This window comes from Pezoporus occidentalis, unplaced genomic scaffold (assembly GCF_034315485.1).
Source record: "Pezoporus occidentalis ecotype Australia unplaced genomic scaffold, CSIRO_AGI_Poc_V1 ctg11, whole genome shotgun sequence".
NCBI classification, from domain to species: domain Eukaryota; kingdom Metazoa; phylum Chordata; class Aves; order Psittaciformes; family Psittacidae; genus Pezoporus; species Pezoporus occidentalis.
Genome location: NW_026912886.1, coordinates 2,404,619 through 2,428,051, shown reverse-complemented (window position 1 = coordinate 2,428,051; position 23,433 = coordinate 2,404,619). Strand labels below are relative to the sequence as shown.

The window sequence follows — 23,433 nt, the reverse complement described above, 5'->3', positions numbered from 1 at the left end:
ACTTGTGTTTCAAGCACAGACAGAGCTTAGTCAACTTCTGCTGAGCTTCTTTTCGTATTTTTTATATTTTATATTCTTTTACTATTTTTATTCATAACATTTTTGTACACAGAATCAGGGTGGTTTGTGAATTCTTTAGTCATTCACTTCCACAAAAAAATGCTGCAAAAGATGGAACTGACAGTGACACTGTACGCAGGATTTGCAAAGTGAAAATTTGCCTGTAAAAACGCAATGGATGCTTTTGTTAATATAAGGGGGGGATTATTTACTTTGTAAAATATTCTTAGCTACAGGTCTATCAGAGACAGTTGTCCTGTTTTAAAGAAAAATGTTGAGTCATCAGAAAGCAAATAACAACAGCAGTGCCACTATAAGGGTTAAACAAGTCTACAGGCTTAACCCTACAATCCTTGCTTATTCTGGTGGGCAGTGGCATATGTTGTTTTGTCTTTGACACATTTTAGTATCTGCTAGCAGGATTTATATTTTTTTGCTTTCAAATTATAAAGCTGGTAAAGCAGGGTACTTCCTACAAGATGTGATTACAATTGAATGTTGAAGATAGGTAAAGCAGTCATTATTATTTGCTGTCTTGCCCTCTTTTTTTTCTTCCTGCACAACTTTTCAGAAGATTAATTTAAGGAAGATTGACTGCTGAGTGGAAAGAAATGCAAACTTAATTTTTAATTCACTGGAATGCCAGCTTCTGTTGCATATGAAATAGAATGTTGTTATATGGTGAATGTTATATGAATTTTTATATGCTGCATGTTGTTGAATATTGTTCTAAGTCTGATGAGGAACAGCTGTGGAAACTAGGGTTGTTTAGTCTGGAGAAGAGAAGGCTCGGGGGGGTACCTTACCATTCTCTACAAATATCTGACCAAGAGGATGGAGCCAGGATGTTTCTGGTCTCTTCTCTCAAGGAATAAGGGATACCACAAGAGGTAACTGCCTCAAGCTGCACCAGGGGAGGTTTAGACTGGATATTAGGAAAAAATTCTGCCCTGAAAGGGTGGTCAGGCATTGGAACAGGCTGCCCAGGGCAGTGGTGGAATCACCATCTCTGCAAGTGTTCAGAAACCATGTAGGCGAGTCCCTTAGTAACATGGTTTAGTGGTGGACTTGGCAGTTCTGGGGCAACAGTTGGACTTCATGACCTTAAAGGACTTTTCCAACCGAGTTGGTTCTATGATTCTATGCTTAAAAGTTAGTGAGAATTTGTTGTTCTTCTGTTCTGCCACTGATACAGACTTCCTATTTAGATGTTTGTACCCATAAACCAATTTCATTACTTCTGTAAAAATGGTGTAGGTTGTGTAAGTTGAAATGCCAAAGAAGCTATTTTCAGTATGGGGACAAAGATGTATGAAATTCACTAAAGTTGAAAGTGGGGTAGAATAATCTACCAGTACAGTTTCTAGTATGAAGCATGAAGCAGCTTTCTGAACTGGTTGGGAGCTAGTCAAGACTGACAGTAATGAGGCAATTACCATAGAAGTGGGATCATTATCATGTTGGCTTTGGAGTGTAGATGTTTTTTAATAGGCTAATAGTAAGGTCCTATATATAGTGCTCTTCTGGTTGGCTTTAGGAAATGATCAAATTATTTGTTAAAAATTAGCATATTATAGTGTTCAAATATAAACATGGTCACTACAAAGCTTTCGTTAGTACAGTTCCAGCAGAAATTTCAGTTTGCATCCCACTTTCAAGTACACTCAATGATACAGCATTGAGAAATACCAATGAAATCTATTCAGCAAAATAATTTCATTTAAAGTTAGGGACAGTAATACTCCCCAAATTGCTCTTAGTTCATTCTCAACCAAATCCAGCAAGCCAGGGACTACAGAGAGGACTAAGTGTATCCAGAACTCATTCAGATCAATTTACACCTGAATATTCTGGATAATTGGAGTAAAAGAGATGTGACCTCAACTCTTGCAGATTCCTGCTGGAAGCCAAAATATTTTTTTTTTTTTCCTGTTAGCCTTATTTTGTTGTATTGGAAGCAATGTATGCATTGATTACCTGGCAGCTTACCCATGTCAGGTTGACAGCCACCTAACGAGTGTGTGGATTTGCAGTGCCAGATCCTCCTCTGGACTGCCTGCAAATATGGGTTTTGTTTTTTGTGCCAGTTAGAAAGTCCTTGGAAATGAAAGTAAATTGCTTTATACTTAATGTATCAGCAAAGGGAGTTAGTGGGGTGTAAATTCACACCCTTGTATAATGTATCCTAACTTCTCCAGGCCCTAGGATCATTTTACTCTTGAATGAGACCACCTAGATAGAAACATTATGAAGAATAAACACATTTAAACTTCCAATTGTCCTGCTGTTGCAGGACAATTAAGCATTTCTGGCTGGTTGGGGAATAAGCTGCTTAATCATGAGAACTGTAGAGGTTCAGTTTGGTTCTGGGTTTTGTTTCCTATTGCTATCCCCCTTCACTCTGTTTGGCAGAATATTGTAACACAGACTCTTCCTTGACTCTGAAAGGTATCTTTTGAAGTAGTGTTTCCAAAGTTGGATAGCAAACAGCAATACTTGATTTAAAAAGCAAACAAAACCCCCACAAAACATGGAAGTTATTTTGTGTGAACTAGTATGAACAAAAATTCAGTGTGATCTATTACCATACATCCCCACCTGCCTTCCTCTAGCTGTTCCACCTGGGCTTTCAGATGGGATGTGCCAGCAATGAATTCAGGAGTATCAGCTGAGGCAGAGTAGTGGGCCAGGGGTGTGTGTGGGTGGTGGTTTTTGACTGACTCACGTTGTGTTCATGCCTAGTCTGAGGAACTAAGGCATTGTAAACTGACTCTCCTTTTGACTACATGTTGTATTAATTTAGTACTATTCTAAATTAAGACTAATTAAGACTATTCTGAATTAAGACAGCAAAACAGCTGTCTCCCCAGTGTAGAGTTTTGTTGTCATGTGCTTTTTGAATCTGTTTAAAATACTACTTGCACATGTGCTGGAGCAGTATTTTAGCCATGTTGGGGTGACAGCACTATTGTCTGCTATTCTAACCTCTTTTGCAGAACAGCCAGCTATTCAAGTTAAAAATGGCAAGCTGCCTTTTTTTGTTTGTTTGGGGGCTTTTTGACACTTTCCTGTCAAGGCACAGTTCCTCACTACCACCTCTCTAGGAAACAAACTCTTTTAGGCAAAAAAGGAGTTCTTGAAAGAAAAAGGATAGGACCTCATGAATGAAGATTTAAGCTTGGTTTACAGGTGGTGTTGAGATTTATCTCTTGTGAGAATACTGCACTATTACAGGTATGTAGGCTACACCTATCAATTCCTGTATAAAAAAAATACATTGCTACAGCCAAGCATGGCACTACAAACACATTAACCCCCTGAATCGTTTCACTGCCAAAACTATACTGCTGTATAGTGAGATAATGTTCTTGGTTTAGGATTCTCCCTATTAGATGCAGGCCTAGGTGTCTGCAGGCAATAGGTTACCACTGTGATTTCCCGTCTGCAGAAAACCGGCTTTGAAATGAGCTTCAGGTGTTAAGGGTTACCTTACTGTTAACATGAGGGTTACAGTGTTATCATGAGCAGCAGCAGGGCAGAGGCTTGTTCAGGTACCTTTGATACTTCTGCTAAGGCTTGGTTGTGGTTCGCTGCGGGGGAAAGGAAGGAGGAAAATAAAGTTAAAATGACGCTAAGAACTGTGGCATTTGCACAGCACTAACGAACACACCTGGTGTCCCCGCCGCACCAAGCCCCGGTGCGGGCGCCTTTCCCCTCGGTGCGGGCATCGGGTCCTGCCGCTTTCTCCCGCCCAGCACGACTCGCCCCGGGAGCTGCCGGGCTGGGCCCCTCTCTTCGCACACGACGCTCCCCTCACAGAGCCGGCGGCCGCTGCTGCTCCTCCTGCTGCCGCTTCTGCCCGCCATTGGCCGTAAACAACCCTTCCCCTTCCCGCCTCTCTGACACCCCTGCTCGGCAGGGACCGGAGCCGCAGCGGAGCGGAGTGCGGGGCTCCAGAGCTCTCCGTGCCCGCGCCCAGCTACAGGCGCCGGGCCGGGGGCCGCCCGCCCCCGCCTGAGGGCGAGCCGCGCCCGCGCGCTGCGCGCCGTAGCCCTGCAGCCTTATTCCCCCTCCCTCCCGCGCCCGCAGCGGTGAGAGGCGACGGTGGCGGCTGCCCTTCTCCCGCCCCGCGGTGCCCTCCGGCAGGGCTGATCGTCCTCCATGCGCCGCGGCTGCCCGCCGCCCTGCAGCGCCCTCCCCGCCGGGCGCGGGGGGCAGGAGGAGGCGGTGCCGCCCGGCCGCGCCGTGAGGGGCCCGGCGGAGGATGCCGGTGGGCGGCGGCGGTGGGGCGGTGCGGCCCCCCGGCGGGGCGCGTTCCCTCAGCCCCACCGCGCTGTCCCGCAGCTTGTCTCGCTTGCGCGAGCACCGCGCCCGCTCGCGGGCCATGCTGGCCTTGGGGGTCACGCAGATGGTGCTCGGCTGCCTCATCGTGGCTGTCAGCTTCGCCGCCCTGGCGCTCACCACCTCGGCCCGCGTCCGCCACTCCTGCCCCTTCTGGGCCGGCTTCTCGGTGAGTCGGGGGGCGCGAGGGAAGGGAGAGGGGGCGGCGGGCGGAGGGCAGCCGTGACGCGGAGCTGTCAGCAGCGCCTCAGGGCTGCGAGTCCGCACCTGCAGGTGGGACACGGGCAGCAGCGCTGCCGGGCCTCGTTCCTCGTCACCTGCGCGGTCTAGAGGCGCGGGGCCGGAGCGCCAGGCGGCTTCCCCGCTCCTCGGCGTGTGGGCGCGGGGCCACCCGGCTGCAAGGCCGTCAGGTGAGAGGTGTGCGCCGTGTGCGCTGCGGTTCCTCCGCGCCGGGCGGTCTGTGAGCCCGGCAGCTGTGAGCCCGCGCCGCCCTGCCTCTGGAAGCGTTAGCCAGCGCGGTTTGGGGTTTTATCAACAGCGTCGGATCAAAGTTGGGGTAACAAATAACCGTTGGTGTTGACTCAGTGGTTGTTATCAGTTTCACTGGTTGCTGCTGCTGCCCCTGGCGTTTTGTGTATGGGTTCAGATTTAGGTGCTGCCTCAGACTTGACCCTAAGATACGGTGGTTTTTCAAGGTCTTAGTGTGAGATCGTGCTTGGATGGGAATTCTGACATGAGGTATGTCGTGCTGAAGGGGGTAATAAAGTAAGATGAGCATGGCAGGAACAGGTTTTAAGGTACACAACATGGAAGACTCCTCTGCTGAGGAGGTGAATGCGAGTGCACCAGGAGAGCTGGAAAAGCCTGTGGCTTTGGGGTACCTAAAAGGCCTGCCATGAGAGAGGCTGGGATGAGCCCCTTGGGGGAGGCTGTTGGTCCCCTAGGACTGGGTATCTGAGGGAAGAGCTCGTTTGTTCTGAACGAGAATGCCCAAATCTGGGTGCTCGTCGCTCCTTTGTGTTCCTCTTGTTGACTTTCCATTGTTTCCTGGCAGCATAATTAAAAAAAAAAAAAAAGTTCCTCTTTACTCAGGTGGCCTCACTTGATGCTGATTATGAGTGTTTGCATGTGCGTATGGGTACACATACGGATGCATTAGTGCAAGGGTGGCTCATCGACCTTTTTCTGATAAGCAGTGAACTGGGACTTCACAGTGATAAATAATTAGACATTTCTGAAGGCAGTAGTAGCAAACTGCATTATTGGTGAAGATTTGCTCAATTTAATGTATTATTGGTTTCAGGTATGCCTTTTCACATCCTTTAGTGGAATGGAGAGTTTTCAGTTTTAAAAGTGCTTGGTAGAAGCCAGAACTATTAGATAAATTATTTGGGTTTTTCAGTCCTGGTCATGTGGCAAATATGGTATAATTTTAAAAAATAACTGTTTAATATGCTCTTAATATTTTTCTTTCTCTTTTTTTTTTTGTTATTTGCATTGCAAGAGTAATTTGGACTAATTATTTAGGTGTTTTTCTTGATTTCATGAAGATTTTTTTTTTGGTAATCTAAGAGACTTCAATTTCTACTATCAGCCTTGGTATTGCAATAGCTATTCTTTTGAGTTTGAACTTCTGCAAGCTAATATGTAACTATTCATTGTGATGAGGTGCAAATTTTAAATTAAGAATCTGTCTGATTAATGTGCTACTGAACACAGATTCAGCATACTTGGTTTCTTATCTTGACAGACCAAGCAGGAATGTACACAACTGAGTGTGTATTCCAGTGAGCACAATTTTTTCAGTAATTCTTGTTTTCCCCAGCTCCTGTAATCTTTGTGGAACGTGATTTTTGGGAGCGTGTTACCAGCATGCTCTAAGATACGCTGTTTTTCTCATTGTGGACGCCTTCTGTGCAACATACCCTATAAAAGAGTACGTTTTCCAGTTAGATTTCATGAATGTTACTTGCTCATTATAAAGAAGAAAGCCATGATTCCAGCCTGTGGTGTGACTTGGTAGAAGGCACAGCGAGAGTATTGCAGACTGTTGACTAGAAGGCCTTATTATCCCGTGTTAGCAGCATGAAGCAGGTATATGTTGCTTCCTAATTAAGAGTTTACTTTTTGAAAAAATTCTGCCCTGTACATGACCTATTGGGGCATAAGAATAACCATGCTTTCCTCCTAATCTCCTTAGGTCTGAGTCTCAAGAAATAAGGTAAAAATAGAGCAGTGTTCAAGTATGGTGAGCCCCAAAGAACTTTTTGAGGCCAAGTTAGTTGCTTACACGGTCTTTTCTAAAAGCCTTTTGAGGTATTTGATGAGAAAAAACCCTAGGTATAACCATCGCTCACAGCTAAAGAATATTTCTGTGGAAGAGTGAACATTTTTAATTTGCTTCTGAAAGGTACAATTAAATAAATAACTAAAGGCAAGTTAAGTGACACGAGAGAAAAATAATGGAAGTATCCTTTCTCTCTTAGTGTCAAAATCAGGCATCAATATTGACTTCAGACTACTTTTAACTGAGTTGATTTATGGTCACGTAGCAATTCTGAACCTTTTTGTGTGTGTGTGTGTGTGTGTGAGTGATACACTGTAATTTTACTCATTAGAAATGCACTTCCTAAAAAAGAGTGATCTTGCCATTGGCACTTTTTTAGCTTATTTTTTTGACAGCAACCGCCCTGTCAACGTACATGAAGGCTGCAAAAATTTGCTAAGTGTCATTTAAATGTTTCCGAAAATAATTTCCCAACACTTGTAACATTCTAACTCATTAAAAAAAAAAACAAAACGACAAGAAACAGCCCAGGCTGCATGTTACACTCCTCACAGAAAATTCTCTAATCAGATGCAAGGAAAGGTTCTGATTTCTTGTTTTCTTTTTTGAAATCAAATCAATTGACTGTACCAGTGAGAGCTTATTTAGAGAACAAAGCAGCATAATTTCCATAAAACTTTAAAGAATTCAAAGCTTATTTAAGTATCATCCCATAAATGAAAGCAGTTTGCTTAATCTTACTTTTTATAGCATCGTATTAGGGAGAGAAGAAAATACTTTCACGTATTTGTGGAGCATTCTCAGAGCACACAAACTTGATTCATGGGAGATAAAATGAAACTAAAAGATGTGCTTTAAGAGCATGGAAAATTAAATCTGACTGCTAGTAGGTATTAAAGGACCAGACTAGAGCCCATCTCAAGTAGTCACCCATCAAATATGTATATAGTGTGAATACCCTCTTAAGAATCAGTTCTTTTGCCAGTAGATTTGCTCCTGTTCCATTTACTCTTTGCTAATTCAGAAACTGTAAGGCCAATCTGAAAACTCCTCTATTGTGCAGAGAATGTGAATTCTTAGAGATTAGGGGGAGAACAGCCCAATGTATGGGTGACTGACTTGCTTTATAGCACTATTTTAGGAGGTGAGGAGAAAAACTCTGCTATGATACGCTCTTTGCGCATTACCCTCTAAAAGCTTTTTTTGTTTGTATTTTAGGACTGTTGGGCAGCTCCATTGCAGACAGAATAACGTTTTGCCACTAGTTATTTTCACTAGGCAGAATTTTACCCCATACTGGTTACATTGATGTAAGTCATTTGATGCAGGTCAGCAGAGTGAAATAGCCAATTCTGAGTACCAAATGTCAGTGCTCTGTGTGTATTGCTTTTGAGTGTCTCAAGTATTTTGAGTATTTTCAAGCTAAGTTGCAGTAAATGAGAAATACTCTGAATTACTGCGGCATCACTTAAGGTGAGACTTTTTTTTTAGATAGATTGTGATAAAAAGGGAATAATTTACAATATTCTAATAAGCATAGACTTGCTTTTTACTGCTGTGGTATCCAGATAAAAATGAGAAAATATAAGCATTATGAAAAATAAGTATTTTTTGCTTGGAGGAGATAAACTGAATGTAACTTTTGTATTTCTGATGTTTGCAACAGCTTGATTTAAACATGGATTGTTGAAATAGCATTATAAGTTGAGATCTTTGTGTCTAATTTATGAAGCAGGAGCTGCTAACTTTGCAAACTTCCTTTTCATTTTGAATACGAACTTTCTTCCTTGTTAGATGCCATCATCATAATTTATGTTATGCACAGTAAGCAAATAATGTCCTCATTGGTAACAATACAGCTTTGTTACTCCTGTCACATATAAAGAGTCCATCTCAGCAGAATTATTTTCATCTGGTGGGTATAATATACTTACGAGGTTGTTTTTGCTGCTGCTTGTAGCAGAAAAGAGCATGGCTTAATCTGAAGATTTTAGATCAGCCTTCAGTGCTAGGAGAGATGAAAAGAGGTATTTTTAAACTAACACATTTAATCCAGAGGCACTGACAGATAATAAACATGTAGCTTTAATGTCACTTACATTCACTTTTCAGAGAGGAAACTTGTTTTCATTTAGGTGGAACTTGTGAATGCAGCTATTAAGATGCATGGAAGATTTTTGGCATGCTACAGAAAGTAAGACTACTCTTTTTAGTTAAAAAAAACCCCAACAACAAAAACACAAAAATGAATTGAAAGGTTCAGAGTAAGGAGCCAATGGACAATTTAATTTATTAATCATAAACACAAATAATTATCTCACTACTATGTATTCTAGTGATTGTAGTTCTAGTAGAAAAGTTAAACCAAACAGTATGCTTTTGTTATAGCAGTGACAGCATTTGTTGATCAATCGTGCCAAAAAGGAAGGTTTTCATTTTCTGACTATGTGAAGAATCATCAAGAACTTTCTAAGACACACTCCTTAAAATAGTGCTGTGAGCATGTGCCTAGCATACTGACTGGAATGTTACTTTGAAAATAATATTGGTAGAAGGTGGGTTTGTGTTGTATATTGAAAGTAGCTGTGGTTCAAACAAATTTTATCTTTCCAGAGACTAAATCCAAAGCATTTTGAAGTGTGGTGAAAAATCAGACTAAAAAAGAGAAATGCTGCAGGATTTCTGTACAGCTAGAAGTGTAGTGTTCATGGATTGTGAGGGGTGAAGGAGGCAAAGGCTTGAGTCCGGTGTTTGTTTTGGTGTGAAAGGAGCTCAATCTGTTTTACATGTCCCAGATGATCTGGACTATCAAACTACTGTCTTTACTCTTTACATTTTACCCCTTAAATGGAAATTTTCCTGGGGGGGAAGAGACCACTTACGCATTCAGTTTTGTTGTTCACGATCTTAAAGTAAAAACTATATTTGGAAAACTCCTAATAAAAGCATGGGATCTCCAGATGAAGAGTAGTTCTCTTGATGGCTTACACACTCATGTTTGCAGCTGAAAAGTGCATGTTTTGGTTTTGAAAGTCTATTGTATCTATTGCAAATGGGAATAATCAAGAAGTGTATTGATCGACCTCTCTCTTCAACCAAATGGATGCCTTTGCACTCCTTTCTGCCTTTACAGTTGCTTTCTGAAACGTTAATTTATGTTGTATAAGGTTTGAATATTTGGTTTGCAGTAGTTTTAAACAGAATAAAATGTCATGTGAAATACATTCTCATTACAACTGAAGAGCAAAAGGGGCCATCAAAAAAGAGTTTTTCTCAGAGTCTGGGTTATAAGAGAGACTTGAGGAAAGTTGACTAAAGGACTAGAGGTTTATTTAAATACACCTGAGTCGTATAAGTAACTTTCATGCTTAAGGTAACATATTAAAGCAAGAACAAAGCAAGGCACAAAAAAGGGGGGGGGGGAAGGAAGAAAGACAAAAAACAAACCATGTAAAATAACAAGCTCATGCCCTTGAGTCCATATTATCACCTGTAGGAATCTCCTACAGCTGAATCACATGATATCTCTGATGTGTATACCACAGAACTGGTTGCATGGTGCAGAGAGAGAATAGTGAGGACAAGACTGGAAGACAGGAGAGATGGGGTGGCAGGTGTGCTTTTTTCCTGGTAATACTGTACAGCATGGGTAACAATTATTCCATGTTGTGTTTTATGCATGGAAGTAGGAATTGTATCAGCAACGGCTGTCCTTTCAGAAGGACATCAGTAATGTTGCTATGGTAGGTAGGAGTCAGATTTAATACATAAGCTTATATCCTTTGTATACTCAGTTCTTCATGTTTGTTCTGGTAGAAGGGGAGACTGTAGCCTTTTTGAAGAGTTGTTGAAAGATGTATCTCTTGCCCTATTTAGCTTGTGTAACAAGCATTGTTCTGGGCCTACATAGTTTAGAAAGTCTTCTAAGAATTACTTCCTTTCTTCCCCTTAAAATTTTCCCTTCCTCCCTCATGAAATCAGATCATAGATTTGAAATAAAGCTTCACCGTCCAACTGTACTTTTTCATGAGCCTGTGAAACATCATTCCAGTAAAACATTAGTATCTGCTTCTGAAGTTCATGTTTATTCAGTAAATGTCTTCTTACCTAGCAAAGTAATATAAGTAGTTAATGCAGCTTTTCCTTTGAGCTTTTAAAAAACTTGCAGTGTGATTTGACAGAGAAATGTCTGTTGGTACATAACATTTGCCCTTTGAGTGGAAGTGAACCGTTATTGTAAAAGCAATAATGATAGTACAGACAATAAAAGGTTCTTACGTGTAATAAGTATAACCAACATCAGAATGGCATTTTGCTGTCCGCCAGAGACCGTGTAGTCATCTTCCTTAATACAGACCATGTGCTTATCTTCCTTAACCTAACTTACTGTGAATCAAATGTCAGAAGGCCTGAATATCAAACCAGCTATTAGGAAAAGTTACCCCAGTAACAATACTTGTCAGTTCTGGATGAGGACTGTCTGAAATGTTCAGTCGTATCCTTCATTGGTTTGTGAATATGAAGTGATTAGAAGAAAGGTAGAAGGAAGCAAAACCATTTTTTATTTCTGACTTTGAACCTTTCTCTGAAGCCGTACACTTTTTTTGTAGAACAATAATTCATCGCTAGACAAATTGTAGATGTCCTTTTGCTTGTCAGTTCCTTCTTGTGTCCTGACAGTTTAGAACTTGTGTTACAGGACAGATTATTTGGGGTTGAGGTTTTGTCTGGATCAGCTGTTTTGGTTCCAAAACTATACAAGGAGTTTTCTTGCATTGTCTAATATTTTGAAAAAACAGAGAAGATAAGAATGGGCAGAGAGGAGTCAGTCTGAGAGTCACAGCTACTTCTCAATCTTGAATGTTTCTGGAACAATTTTTAAATTTTTTGGTATTCTGAAAATTCTTCCCTTCATCCATGACAAATAGTAAAATGTAGTAATGAGCTGTAGCCAAAGTTCTTGGGAACAAGCTCATTTATAAATTAGAGCAAGATTTTAAGCAAGATTTCCCCCATACAGAAAGGTCTAAGAATACTTCTGGCGTTTTTCAGTATGTTAAATGTATGACATCAAAGATGTTAAACCAGTAAATTTTTACTTCTTTTGCATGCAGTATAAGTGCTTCAGGATCAAGTATTTCAGACAGCTAATTTAGGCAGTTATTGATGTAATTCTTATGTAGAGTTTAAGAAGGTAAACTGGGACAATAGTAAGAGTATATCTTTGCAAAAAGATTTTGGGTAAAGCGTCATAGGATACAGCACTGAAACTGCATCCTGTTTCAATTATTTGGACAGTAAGTTAAATCTTTGTGCAAGGAGTCATCTGATGAAAGCAGGCAAAAATACGAGTAACATTTAGCAAGTCGCCTGTTGCTGCAGAAGCGAGTCTTGTAGTCTTATCCATTAGATGGTAGATGTTCAACCATGCATCTGTTTCCTTTGTTATTATTTAAGAGTGAACAAGGGATAGGTTCTGTGTTTGAGTTATATTAAGGCCTGCCTTATAGGCAGGATGAAACAAAGCAGATGGATGTGAAGTTCTGACTAAAAGCATAGAACATTGGAAATGCTAAAGGTAAATGGGATGTGAAAAGCTTATACTTAAAAATAATATGATGCTTTGTGAAGTGTTCTGTTTTGTGAAAGCAGAAAATTCAACAATCTCTGTAATTACATTTGTTATTTGTCCACGAGGAGCCTGCAGGTTAACAATAATGCATAGTGATTTTATTAATCAGTAGGCTCTTGTGGAAGTGAGAGGCTTGATGGTATAAACACATACAATGATACTTTGGATGAAGTAAAAATTCCTTTTTGAGGAGATCAGTCTGAAGAAGATACATGATTTTATAATTTTACAAACACAGATTTGCAAAAAAGGATTCCATTCTTTGCCAATTAAATTACCAAGGAATGGGCTGAAAGTGTAGGCTTATATATTAGAAAAGGTGGGGACTCTAATATGAAAAAATACACCTCATGTAGCTATTTTAGAATGTAAAGTTATAGTCGGATGAAGTGTGGTTTACTGGATTTCTCAGAAGCAAGCACTAACTTTTTGTCAGCTTCAGCGTCAGGCAATAAAATGCATTTTTAGTATAAAATTAGTGGATTTCTATGTTAAAGAATGCTTTTATCCTTATCTTGGACAAATGCTTGTTCCCCCAGCTGCCATTTGAAATGCCTGTGGAGTGGGAAGATGAGGATAAGCAAATAGTGTGTTCTCAGACAGGATTCACACCTCTTCAATCCCAAAAGTACTTTCTTAAGAAATGTGCTATCTGTTCCTGCTGTATTTCAACATCTGACAAGTGATATGTTATTTTAGTAAGCTATAAATATGCTGTACCATTGGATAGCAAGGTTCTATAAACATGCTGAGAGAATTGTGATAATCATAGTAATGATGAGTTCTTGCCCTTCTTTGCCTGAAGAATTAAAATTTTTCTAGCCTAACCTGCCCGTATCTTTAAAAAGCCCTGTAACATATTGCAGAGACAGTCAGCATAGCTGTTTCACTAACCCTGAGATATGTAGCAAGGCTTTAGGGAATGTATTAATAGATAATGGCAGGAATATTATTATTGAAATTTAGGATTATAATAATAGCATTAGTAGATGTATAGCTTCAGGGTTTATAACACCATGCAAACATATAGAATTAATCCTCTTAAATTAAAAAAGAATTTATGCACAATTCTTCACTGTGGGGTTGTTGGTTTTTTTTTTCTGGTTTGCTTGTGGTTATGTTGGGTTGATTTTGTGTTTTTTTGTTTTTTTTTTATGCTGGATTGTTTTTTTCTGTGTGTTTGTTGTTTGTTTGTTTGTTTGTTTCATTGGGTTGTTTTTTTTTTTGGTTGGTTGATTTTTATATTGGGGATTTCTAGAACATGATGTTGAAACAAACCAGAACAAGGTAAACTGATAGATAATCTTTCAAGAGTGGACTGCTCATGGTAATTTTAATTTATTTTTCTTTTTCCTTGCAAATTGAAGGTTGGTTGTTCAGAAAAAAAACTTAGTGGTAGCCAGAAAATGCTTATTCTTGACAAGATAACAGTATCAAAGTTTTGACGATAACTTTTCTGTCTATGGAAGTAATGGTCTCCAGTTCCTGTGTTGAAAAGCTAGGAGCTGCACATGGATGCTTTTGTCAGGTTGCCCAGGCTCCTAGTTCACAGTAACCTCCTGTATGCTTTAAGGCAGCCACCAACTGTCCCTTCTATCAAAAAATTAAATACTTGCAGCCTTTCCATCATGTCCTGTAGAGCTATATTTTCCATCACTCTTTTTCATCATTTAGCTCCTTAATTGAAAATGCTGTTCGGAGAAAAGTCTGCAGAGTCCTGTGTGATAATTCTTGACTGTTTGGTAGTAAAAAATGATTAAATATATTTCCTATATGTTTTTTTTTCAACCGGTAGTGCATTCTCCCTAGGTAGAAAAAACAAACCAAACCAAGAAAGCATGTAACTTGTAATTGATCTTAATCATATCCTAATTTAATTATATGAGGAAGGCAACAAACATCCCAGTCTTAAAGTTTATGCTTACAGTGTATGATGAAAAGGATGAGAGGATTATTTAGAGTTCAGAATTGTCTTCTGCCAATAGGATCACCTCCTTCTGCACCAACAGAGATAAAAGGTTGACTTTCAAATGACACAGACTTGCTAAGGGCATAAAAAATGTCATAAATAAAACTGAAATCAAGGCAGAGACAAAGCACTAGTGAGATTGATTGTGGTTAGCAAGATATTTGGCAGTCTTCAAGTTTTAAGTACACTTACTTTATTAAACAGTATGATGGTGGTACGCAGACTAGCAACGTTACTGTTTATAAAGAGGAAATGCAGGTTTGGATTTGGAAGCTGCAAATCACAAGTGTGATCAGTGGTGAAATTAGGAAAAGGCTGCTAGTATAATCTCATAGAAACTGCCAGAAACCCAAAAGAATTTTTTTTTGAACCATGACGTACTAAATAACATTATTTTCATAGGCTCTAATCTAACTTGCTGATAGATACCCCTGCTGATGGCGGGGGGGGGGGGGTTGGAACCAGATGATCTTTAAGGTCCCTTCCAGCCCAAACCATTCTATGATTCTATGATTTGATAGACTCTGTTGGGTCAAAGAAGCAGAACCTCTTATTTTTTTATCAAGACATTTATATGGCAAAACCAAAAATTCCCACAAAAGGGGGAAAAAAAAAAGAGGCAGATAATATTAATAATCTTGTCTACATGATAGTTACATTATGCCAAAGCCAAACCAAAGTAAATTAACAGGGCAAGTAAGGATAATGTGGACTTTAACACCAAAAGCTAACTGTTTTTCTCTGTATAGTGTTTGATCATGGGCACAAGCTTCATGGACATGGCACTTATAGAGTCAGATGGTAAGATTTGAGATTTACTGCAACAAAAATGCATTTTGAGTGGGTTTTTTTGTTTGTTTGTTTCTTTTTCTTTTTTCCTTCAGACTATTGGCCTGCATGAATTAAATACCTAATGGTATATAACTGTCTGGGCAGCAGCGGTAGCTTAGCAACACCAGCTAGTGCTGATGCCAAAAAACAGTGTTGGCTTTCATCATTTTAAAATGCCAGCTGGTCCTTTAATAGTCTTTCTATATTTAGAGATTAATTGATAATTGTGTTTTAAATTGTAGACCTGGGTTGGATTTCACTGTCAAATTATTTGATAAAGAATCTTGGAAGCTCAGAAGTCTTTGACTGTAGGCATTGATATAAAATTCAGGAAGGACATGGTAGTAAGTCTGAAAACGAATACTGGTGATACTTCGAGATGAAGAGTACAGAGAAAGCTTCCTTGCTTCTTATTTGCTGTGAGTGCACAAGCAAAGCTGCTTAAATGTACTAAAGGAGTGTTAAAACTGTGTTCTCTGGGAATGATGTTTCCTTGATAAATAGTAATGCCTGATAAATACACGCTCTTGAAATATATAATTTGGGAAATAAATGCATTCCAAATATAGACAAACATATTTCTCTGCGTAGAATACATCAAAAATGTATGTTTGTGACAAAGCATAAGATTACAGAATTGTGTACCCAGAATGTGTCTCAACAGCTCATCAACTGTTTTCACTGTGAGATCCATCTATAAACAACAGTATCTCTAGTTGAGTGTTTGTTCTGATATTCCTAAATTTGTGTAATAAAGGAAACTTTCACCTGTTAGTTATCTCTTTCAGTACTTAACTATTTCTGTACTAGTATGAATCTCATATATTATAACTGTAGATATTATAATATGTAGTGTAAATCTTTATGCAAGCTAAGCCTCTTTCGGGTTTTTTTCTTCTAGTCGGTGGACACAAAGGCAAATTTTGTTGTTGTTGTTGTTGTTGTTTACTTGTTGAGGTTTTTTAAACCCACAAGTAAACTTCCACTGGTAAACAAAACCAGGTCTTTCTAACTTCGCTTACAAGTAATTTTCTAAATCTGGCAACTTTTAGTTCTGGCCTTGGTTCTCTACGGTAGCCGGGCATATTTAATGAGATATACTCAAGCTGGGCAGAGTATTCTTGCTGAGAATCTTTACCAGTGTTTACCGGAGTGCAATGCACACTGTTCACTTTGTTCATACAGTGCTCCTGCTAATTGGTTCCCATGTACAGTCTATCTTTTTATGTTTCACTGTCACTTTTTATTTGTGTTTTGATTCCTGGTTAAACTAATCCTCGGGTCCTTCTCTGCAGTTTTCCCATTATTCTGCTAGTTAGGGCCCCTTACATACTGAAGCATTAATTTCTTTTTCTTGAGTGTGTTACTTTACAAGTTAGAACTTCCTCATTTGCAAACATCTTTTTATTTCCTGTTTGAAATACTTGCTTTTAATTTCTCAAGGTTCTTGGTCTATTCTACAAGTGTGTCTTCCAACTTCAGGTCATGCCTGGTTGGTTATTTCAGTGCCCCCACAAGTAATGTGTTGGTTTGGATGTGTGCTTCTGAAATGAATTATACAATTGTTTCCACACCGTGCTTTGGATCATCTTGTAGAACTCTCTGAACATGCAAACTGGATTCCGTTTGAATCCTACACTAATCTTGAATAACAGTTTTTTTGATTGGAATAAGCTCTCAGGTGGTAGATAGTGATTCAGATGTTAATTTGCCACTTTCTGTGGGCTGTGCTTAGTTGAAGAGCTCAAATTCATCTTGGTATTTTTTCTGTATGCTGATTTGCATTCCTGCTCTGGAATTATTAATAGTGTTAATTATCTGGTCATAACTGTAATTTTTCAAAAAAAGCCAAAAAAGATACTTTTATATAAAAGGTCAGAGTTTTTCACGAAAGATGCTTTCCTACTAGCTAATGGACTCGTATTTTCACTACGTGTTGCTAGAACAAGCTTTATATGTCCCTTTTTAGTTTTAGCCACTTTTGTCTAGTTTCTAGTTTAGTCCCTACATGATTCTGTAGCTACCCTTTAATAATTTGACTTTCTCTAGTTCATTAGAGCTGCTTTTGGTAGTAGGTGTAACAGCTGTCATTGAACTGACTTCTGTAACAAGCATGTGGGATGTTTTATGCTTGTAAATGTGCCAGTTACGAATACTTGCACATATTTTCTGGTTCTGTCTTCTCTCTTATTGTTCCTCTGAGGAATTAGTGTACAGATACTCGGAGAAAAATACTCCTGTGTTTATATAACACTACTAAACAACTTTATAAATTGGAACCTTGTCACTAAGCAACTCAGTAACTCTAAAACAAAAAATTATTTTGAATATTTAATAATTTTTCAGTCAGAACACTTGATTTTCATGTTGAAGTTATTTGTTGTGCAATAGAGAACAAATTACAGGCACTTGCTCAAGGGTAAGCAGTATTGCATATTCATATACATATATAGTTTGTCATTTTCAAGAGACAGTAAAATGAAGGTTGGGATTTTAAGAGTAGTTTGGAAGTATTAATTATATGATTTCCTTTCAATGTTGAATCTTACTTTATTCACCTGCTTTGAAAATCCCAGGCCAGGAGTATATTCTAACTAAGAACATGGCTTGATAAGTCGGTGATTTCTCCCCCCTGCCACCACAAAATATGAAGATGGATTTTATGGCTTAAAAATGACAGGCCATAACAGCATACAGAAGACAGTTTACTTGCCTCCCTGAAGGATGACTAAGTGCATGGTAAAAAAAATACGGTTTTAGTTTCCAAATATTGACAGTGAGTTTTAGGAAAGCACTGTGATGTCTTGTGCAGACTGACACATTAAGATGCTCAGTATGAAGGATTAGCTAGAGCTCAGGCTTTCTTTACTATTAAAAGTACTTCTGGCAGACTGCACAGAAGTAAGGAAGGGTGAGTATTGAGGGTGTTGTATATTTTGATTCAGAGAAATCTCCAGGAACTCGCCAACAAAGTTTAAGTTGACAAGCAGGTATTATTTATTGTGGTGCTGGGAGACGTGGGGGGATAGCTCCTGCTAGCATGTCCCTCTCGAAGTGCTACACAAGCTGTACTTATATAGTCACTAAGCATACATATTGATTACATATATGCATCTTCATGAGGTTACTTATGTATTACATCATTTTCTAGACAGTTTCTCCCGCATGTGCACAAAAATGTGGTAGTGGTCTCTGGGGGGTTGTTTGCTTCTTCCAACAGTCTTCATCACTTGGCCGATCCTTCACCTTTAGTCCTGGCAATCTGAAGCATCCGTAGTAGATAAATGCATGTTGGGGCTGTTCAGCCTGGAGAAGAGAAGGCTGCGTGGAGACCTCATAGCAGCCTTCCAGTATCTGAAGGGGGCCCACAAGGGAGGGACTCTTCATTAGGGACTGTAGTGATAGGACAAGGGGTAACAGGTTAAAACTTATACAGGGGAAGTTTAGATTGGATATAAGGAAGAAATTCTTTACTGTAAGGGTGGTGAGGCACTGGAATGGGTTGCCCAGGGAAGTCGTGAATGTTCCATCCCTGGTGGCGTTCAAGGCCAGGTTGGACAGAGCCTTGGGTGACATGGTTTAGTGTGAGGTGTCCCTGCCCATGGCAGGGGGGTTGGAACTGGATGGTCTTAAGGTCCTTTCCAGCCCTAACTATTCTATGATTCTATGATTTTGTCAAGAGTTCTTTCTTCATCTTATTTGGGGAACATAAAATTATGCAAGTGACTTTGTTGCTGTGTGGGGAAAAGCTACAAGTATCAGGGTGCCAGTGATACAGAAAGATCCAAATTCTGAAATGTTTTTCCTTATTATTTGTACTATTAATGGTTTCCATTTAGGTCTCAGAGATCTGTATGAAAACTGATTTTGCTAATGCACAAAAAACCACAATGCTGTTAACTTGTAAGCCATTTGTAAGAGATAATGTTTGGTAAAGGAGAGCTCCTCCTTTAGAGTTGTAGCAGTGTGGTTCTACTATTTTTTTAAACGTGTGCTTTTTAAATGTGTGATTTGAGAACACTTCTCTTGCTGACCACCTCTCAGTAGAAAAAGACTGGGTTTCTTCGGCTTACTCAAGTTGTAAATTTAAGTGAACCATTCAAGTAATTTAATTCTGTTACTCTAAAAGAATTGTTTGATAGAGTATATAATAATGTGGAAGTTTGCTTTTCCTTTGAGTATTTGTAAACCAAGATGGTTAAATTTTTGTCTCCCTGGCTAATAATTGCTAAATAGGAAGTTTACTATCAGTTCAAAATCTTACATATATCAAAACACTGCAGCAGGTTATAGGGTTTAAAAGCTGCATTATGGGTGTGATAGCTGCATTGTCAAAATTCTTAATTGTAAAAACTGATATTTATTTATTTTTAAGTATTCATAACCCTTCTGTCAGGAAGAGAGGCAATAGCTTCAGTGAAGATGAGAATAGCTTTGATATGTGAACATGAGATTAAGTGGGGGTGGATTTCTGTTGCTGGCTTTCAACTCTTTAATTTCAGAAAGGCATTTTTAAGAAATTAATGACTTTTTGTATGAGTTTGCTGTCAGTGGGATAGCAAGAAATTGTGGATTTTGGAACCGATGTGTAACTCATACTGAAACATGTGGGCCTGGTTTGGCACCATGTACCTTCAGAATAATCTTTTTGGCAGAAGGTGTCACTTTTAAAAACACATCTCTGTTGGGTCCCTATGCCCTAATGAAACTGCTACAGCACCTTGTGAGTGGGCTTAGTGTTTTTTTAACAGATGGAGTTGAATGTTGTCATGCCAGTGAATAGCTTGCAACTCCATCCTAGGGGTAGCAGATCACAGAAATGATTTGGAAGTTTCAGTTCCTTTCTTCAGCTTAGTATTTTGTTACCTTCACTCAGGGATCTTGTTATTGTTTTATTCTGAGTTTTATGAAATGCTGTACAAACTCTGTATTTTATCTTGTGTCAGTGTAATGACTTTTGGACAGAATTTAGCAGCCATTTATGAGCTCTTTGAAACATTGCATAAAGCAATTGAAATCAGGAGATAAAATACCATATTTATTTAAAAAGAACAGACTGCAGTGATGACAGGTCTCAAATAATTACCTGTTAAGAGGTAAATTAAAAGACATGATAAGATGTTCTGCTTAGCTATTGTCAACATTGTTGTATTTGGCACTATGTCTTTGGAAGTTTAGATGTAGCAAAATGCTGAGGAAAGGCTGGCAGGAGTGGGAAACGAATGGGCGCTGTGTCTAACTTCAGGGATTTACTTTAGATACACATTTTCTCATCCATGGTCTCTGCAGTTAGTGGAACTCAAAAACATCCTGAAGAAAAAAAGTAAGGCTTGTTAAGTTTGAATACACAGTGGCTCAGCATTTTGACATGTAAATTAAAGTTTTGGAATGCCCTTTATTGTATTTAATAATGTGATTAAGTGATAACCTGACTAACAAATGGCTGTCAATTTTTATTATAGCTTGAGATAGTGAGAGATTATTTCTGTGTTTTAAGATCTGTGTAGTGATCTATTCATAGGCTGCATAAGTGCAGAATAGATGAGAAAGTTTTACTGTCTGCATCACTTGCTTGACATGAACAAATTGCTCTTCTGTGAATTGTGTGTACTCTCATGCGGTGTCTCTGCAGCTTCTCCTTAGGTTCACTGATCATTCAGACATTCTTTCTGAAGTTTTCGGAATGTCTACATAAGACATAGCTTAGCTTTCATGTCAGGTTTCCAGCTTTAAAGCTACACAACAGAATATTTTAAATTGTTATTTTTTTATATCTGAAGTAAATTTAATTGCTTGAAAGAGTCCAGCACAGAGCTACAAAGATGATTAAGGGAATGGAACATCTCCCTTATGAGGAGAGGCTGAGGGAGCTGGGACTCTTTAGCTTGGAGGAGACTGAGGGGTGACCTCATCAATGTTTACAAATATGTAAAGGGTGAGTGTCAGGATGATGGAGCTAGGTTTTTTTCAGTGATGTCCAGTGATAGGACAAGGGGCAGTGGGTGTAAACTGGAGCATAGGAGGTTCCATGTGAACGTCAGGAAAAATTTCTTTACTGTGAGAGTGACAGATCACTGGAACAGGTTGCCCAGGGGGGTTGTGGAGTCTCCTACGTTGGAGATATTCAAGGCCCGCCTGGACAAGTTCCTGTGTGATGTACTCTAGGTTATCCGCTGTTGCAGGACGGTTGGACTAGATGATCTTTTGAGGTGCCTTCCAACCCTTAGGATTCTGTGATTCTGTGAAATTTTATATTTTTTTTTAGATTTCTAGAGAACCTTGATGCATTTGGCTTCACTTAATAGTTACAGCATTGCTTTTCATTTTAATGATGGTTTTAAATTGGATCATAGTGTTTCGTAACATTTTTCTGACAGGAGTTTTATGACTTCACTACATTCACTCTCGGGTTTTTGTATCCCATTTCTCCAGTTTCTCTTTACTGGAGATCTTCTTGTTTAAGCACTTATCTGGTTTTCCTTTATTTGTGTTTAAGAACCAAACAAAAAGCTACCAAAACCAAACTCTGTTGCTGGTTGGCAGTGCTCCTGTCTTGGTGATTCACCTGGTTTTGCTCTAGTGGGTCAGAGGAAAGAAACAAGTTAGTGTCTTCTTTTTAATTCTTGTTATGAACAGAATTAGCAATTTTTCTGCCTCTCCTGAAGTTCTGCTGTGCTCTGGGCACAACTCATCTGCAAAATGATCAGTGATATTCAGCAGTACTGTTTCCTATAAAGCTGCCTTGGAATTTCTAGAACAAGTTGGTTTTGAGGTCCTGCTGTAAAACAAAGACTGAAAAATGACACATTTCCCTGTGCTTCTCATATGTTTAGCTTTATTTATTAGCGTATGGCTAAAGAAGTTTTCTGTTCTCCAAAGGAATTATTAGGATTGTAGTGGGTGAGGGTCCATCTATCACCACCAGTTTTTTGTGGCAGTCTCCATAGGAGCGATGTCAGGATAGAGATTAGGAACGGTTTTAGATAACTACAGCTGGGATGAATTATTAATCTATAAAAGTGTCTTTCCTGAAGTTCAGTAGAACTTATTTATCGCAACAGATTAAAAGTGGAATCTGACATATGGTATAAGGTGCTCAAGGCACCTATAAAATCTCTGCAAGTTCATTAAATTTTGCAGCATTAGAGTGCATTAGCAAAGAGCTGTCTAGTTTGCAGAGGGCCAGAAGCATGGGAGGGTGAGATGTCCTACTTAAGTGACAGAGCTTTTTCAGAACTGGGAAATGTACTACTTGCAAAATACCCCCCAGGCTTTCCAGCTTTTTCCTTTGTATTTTTTCATTTTCTCTTTTTGATTCTGTCACTCCCTCCCCCCCCCCCCCCCATGTCATTACACCTTCCAGTAGTTTAAGTGATGCTTTTAGGGGTTAATCATATGACTGCTCATAACCCTGTAAAGAAAAGTACATGGCAGTATGGTATAGAATCATAGAATAGTTAGGGCTGGAAAGGACCTTAAGACCATCTAGTTCCAACCCCCCTGCCGTGGGCAGGGACACCTCACACTAAACCATGTTACCCAAGGCTCTGTCCAACCTGGCCTTGAACACTGCCAGGGATGGAGCATTCACAACCTCCCTGGGCAACCCATTCCAGTGCCTCACCAACCTCACAGTAAAGAATTTCTTCCTTATATCCAATCTAAACTTCCCCTGTTTAAGTTTTAACCCGTTACCCCTTGTCATCACGGTCCCTGAGGAAGAGTCCCTCCCCAGCATCCCTATAGGCCCCCTTCAGATACTGGAAGGCTGCTATGAGGTCTCCACACAGCCTTCTCTTCTCCAGGCTGAACAGCCCCAACTTTCTCAGCCTGTCTTCATACGGGAGGTGCTCCAGTCCCCTGATCATCCTCGTGGCCTCCTCTGGACTTGGACTTGCGATACTATTTTTGCCAGTGCAAGGTTAAATCAAGGTTTTATAGTATGTGTTATTATGGAGAATCTGCACTGTCTGGGAACGCTTTCACAGTGAGTAGGAAAAAAATTCTGAAGTGGAATGAGAGGATATAAAGTTCCCTTATACAATAAAATGCAAAAATGGCTGAGATTGTAACGTTTTGGGGTTCTTCCTACCTCAGGAAATGAAAGTAGTGTTATTTTAAGAGTAATTGAAATTTTTTACTAGAATTATTTATTGAGAGAATTGCTCAAATGAAAAAGATTCCTGATCCACATTAATATTGTCTTGAATGATGGATGTCGTTGTCTTTTGTTCCTGATAGCCCTAGTCATTCTTTAATACAGTTTCTTTCTTCCTCCTTCTATAAGAAGTATTTCATGAAGTGGAGGCTGAG

At 39.5% G+C, this 23,433-nt stretch overlaps 1 protein-coding gene across 2 annotated transcripts in view; it reads left to right on the top strand.

Moving 5' to 3' along the window:
- Window positions 1-4,252: 4,252 nt before the first annotated feature.
- The window catches only part of ENTREP2 (endosomal transmembrane epsin interactor 2), a 108,895-nt gene continuing 89,714 nt past the window's right edge, over window positions 4,253-23,433 (top strand). For both annotated transcript variants that reach the window (XM_062626839.1, XM_062626830.1), the window contains exon 1: window positions 4,253-4,570. In XM_062626839.1, coding sequence (XP_062482823.1) covers window positions 4,325-4,570 — 246 coding nt within the window. In that variant the 5' untranslated portion in view covers window positions 4,253-4,324. The remainder of the gene's footprint in view (window positions 4,571-23,433) is intronic.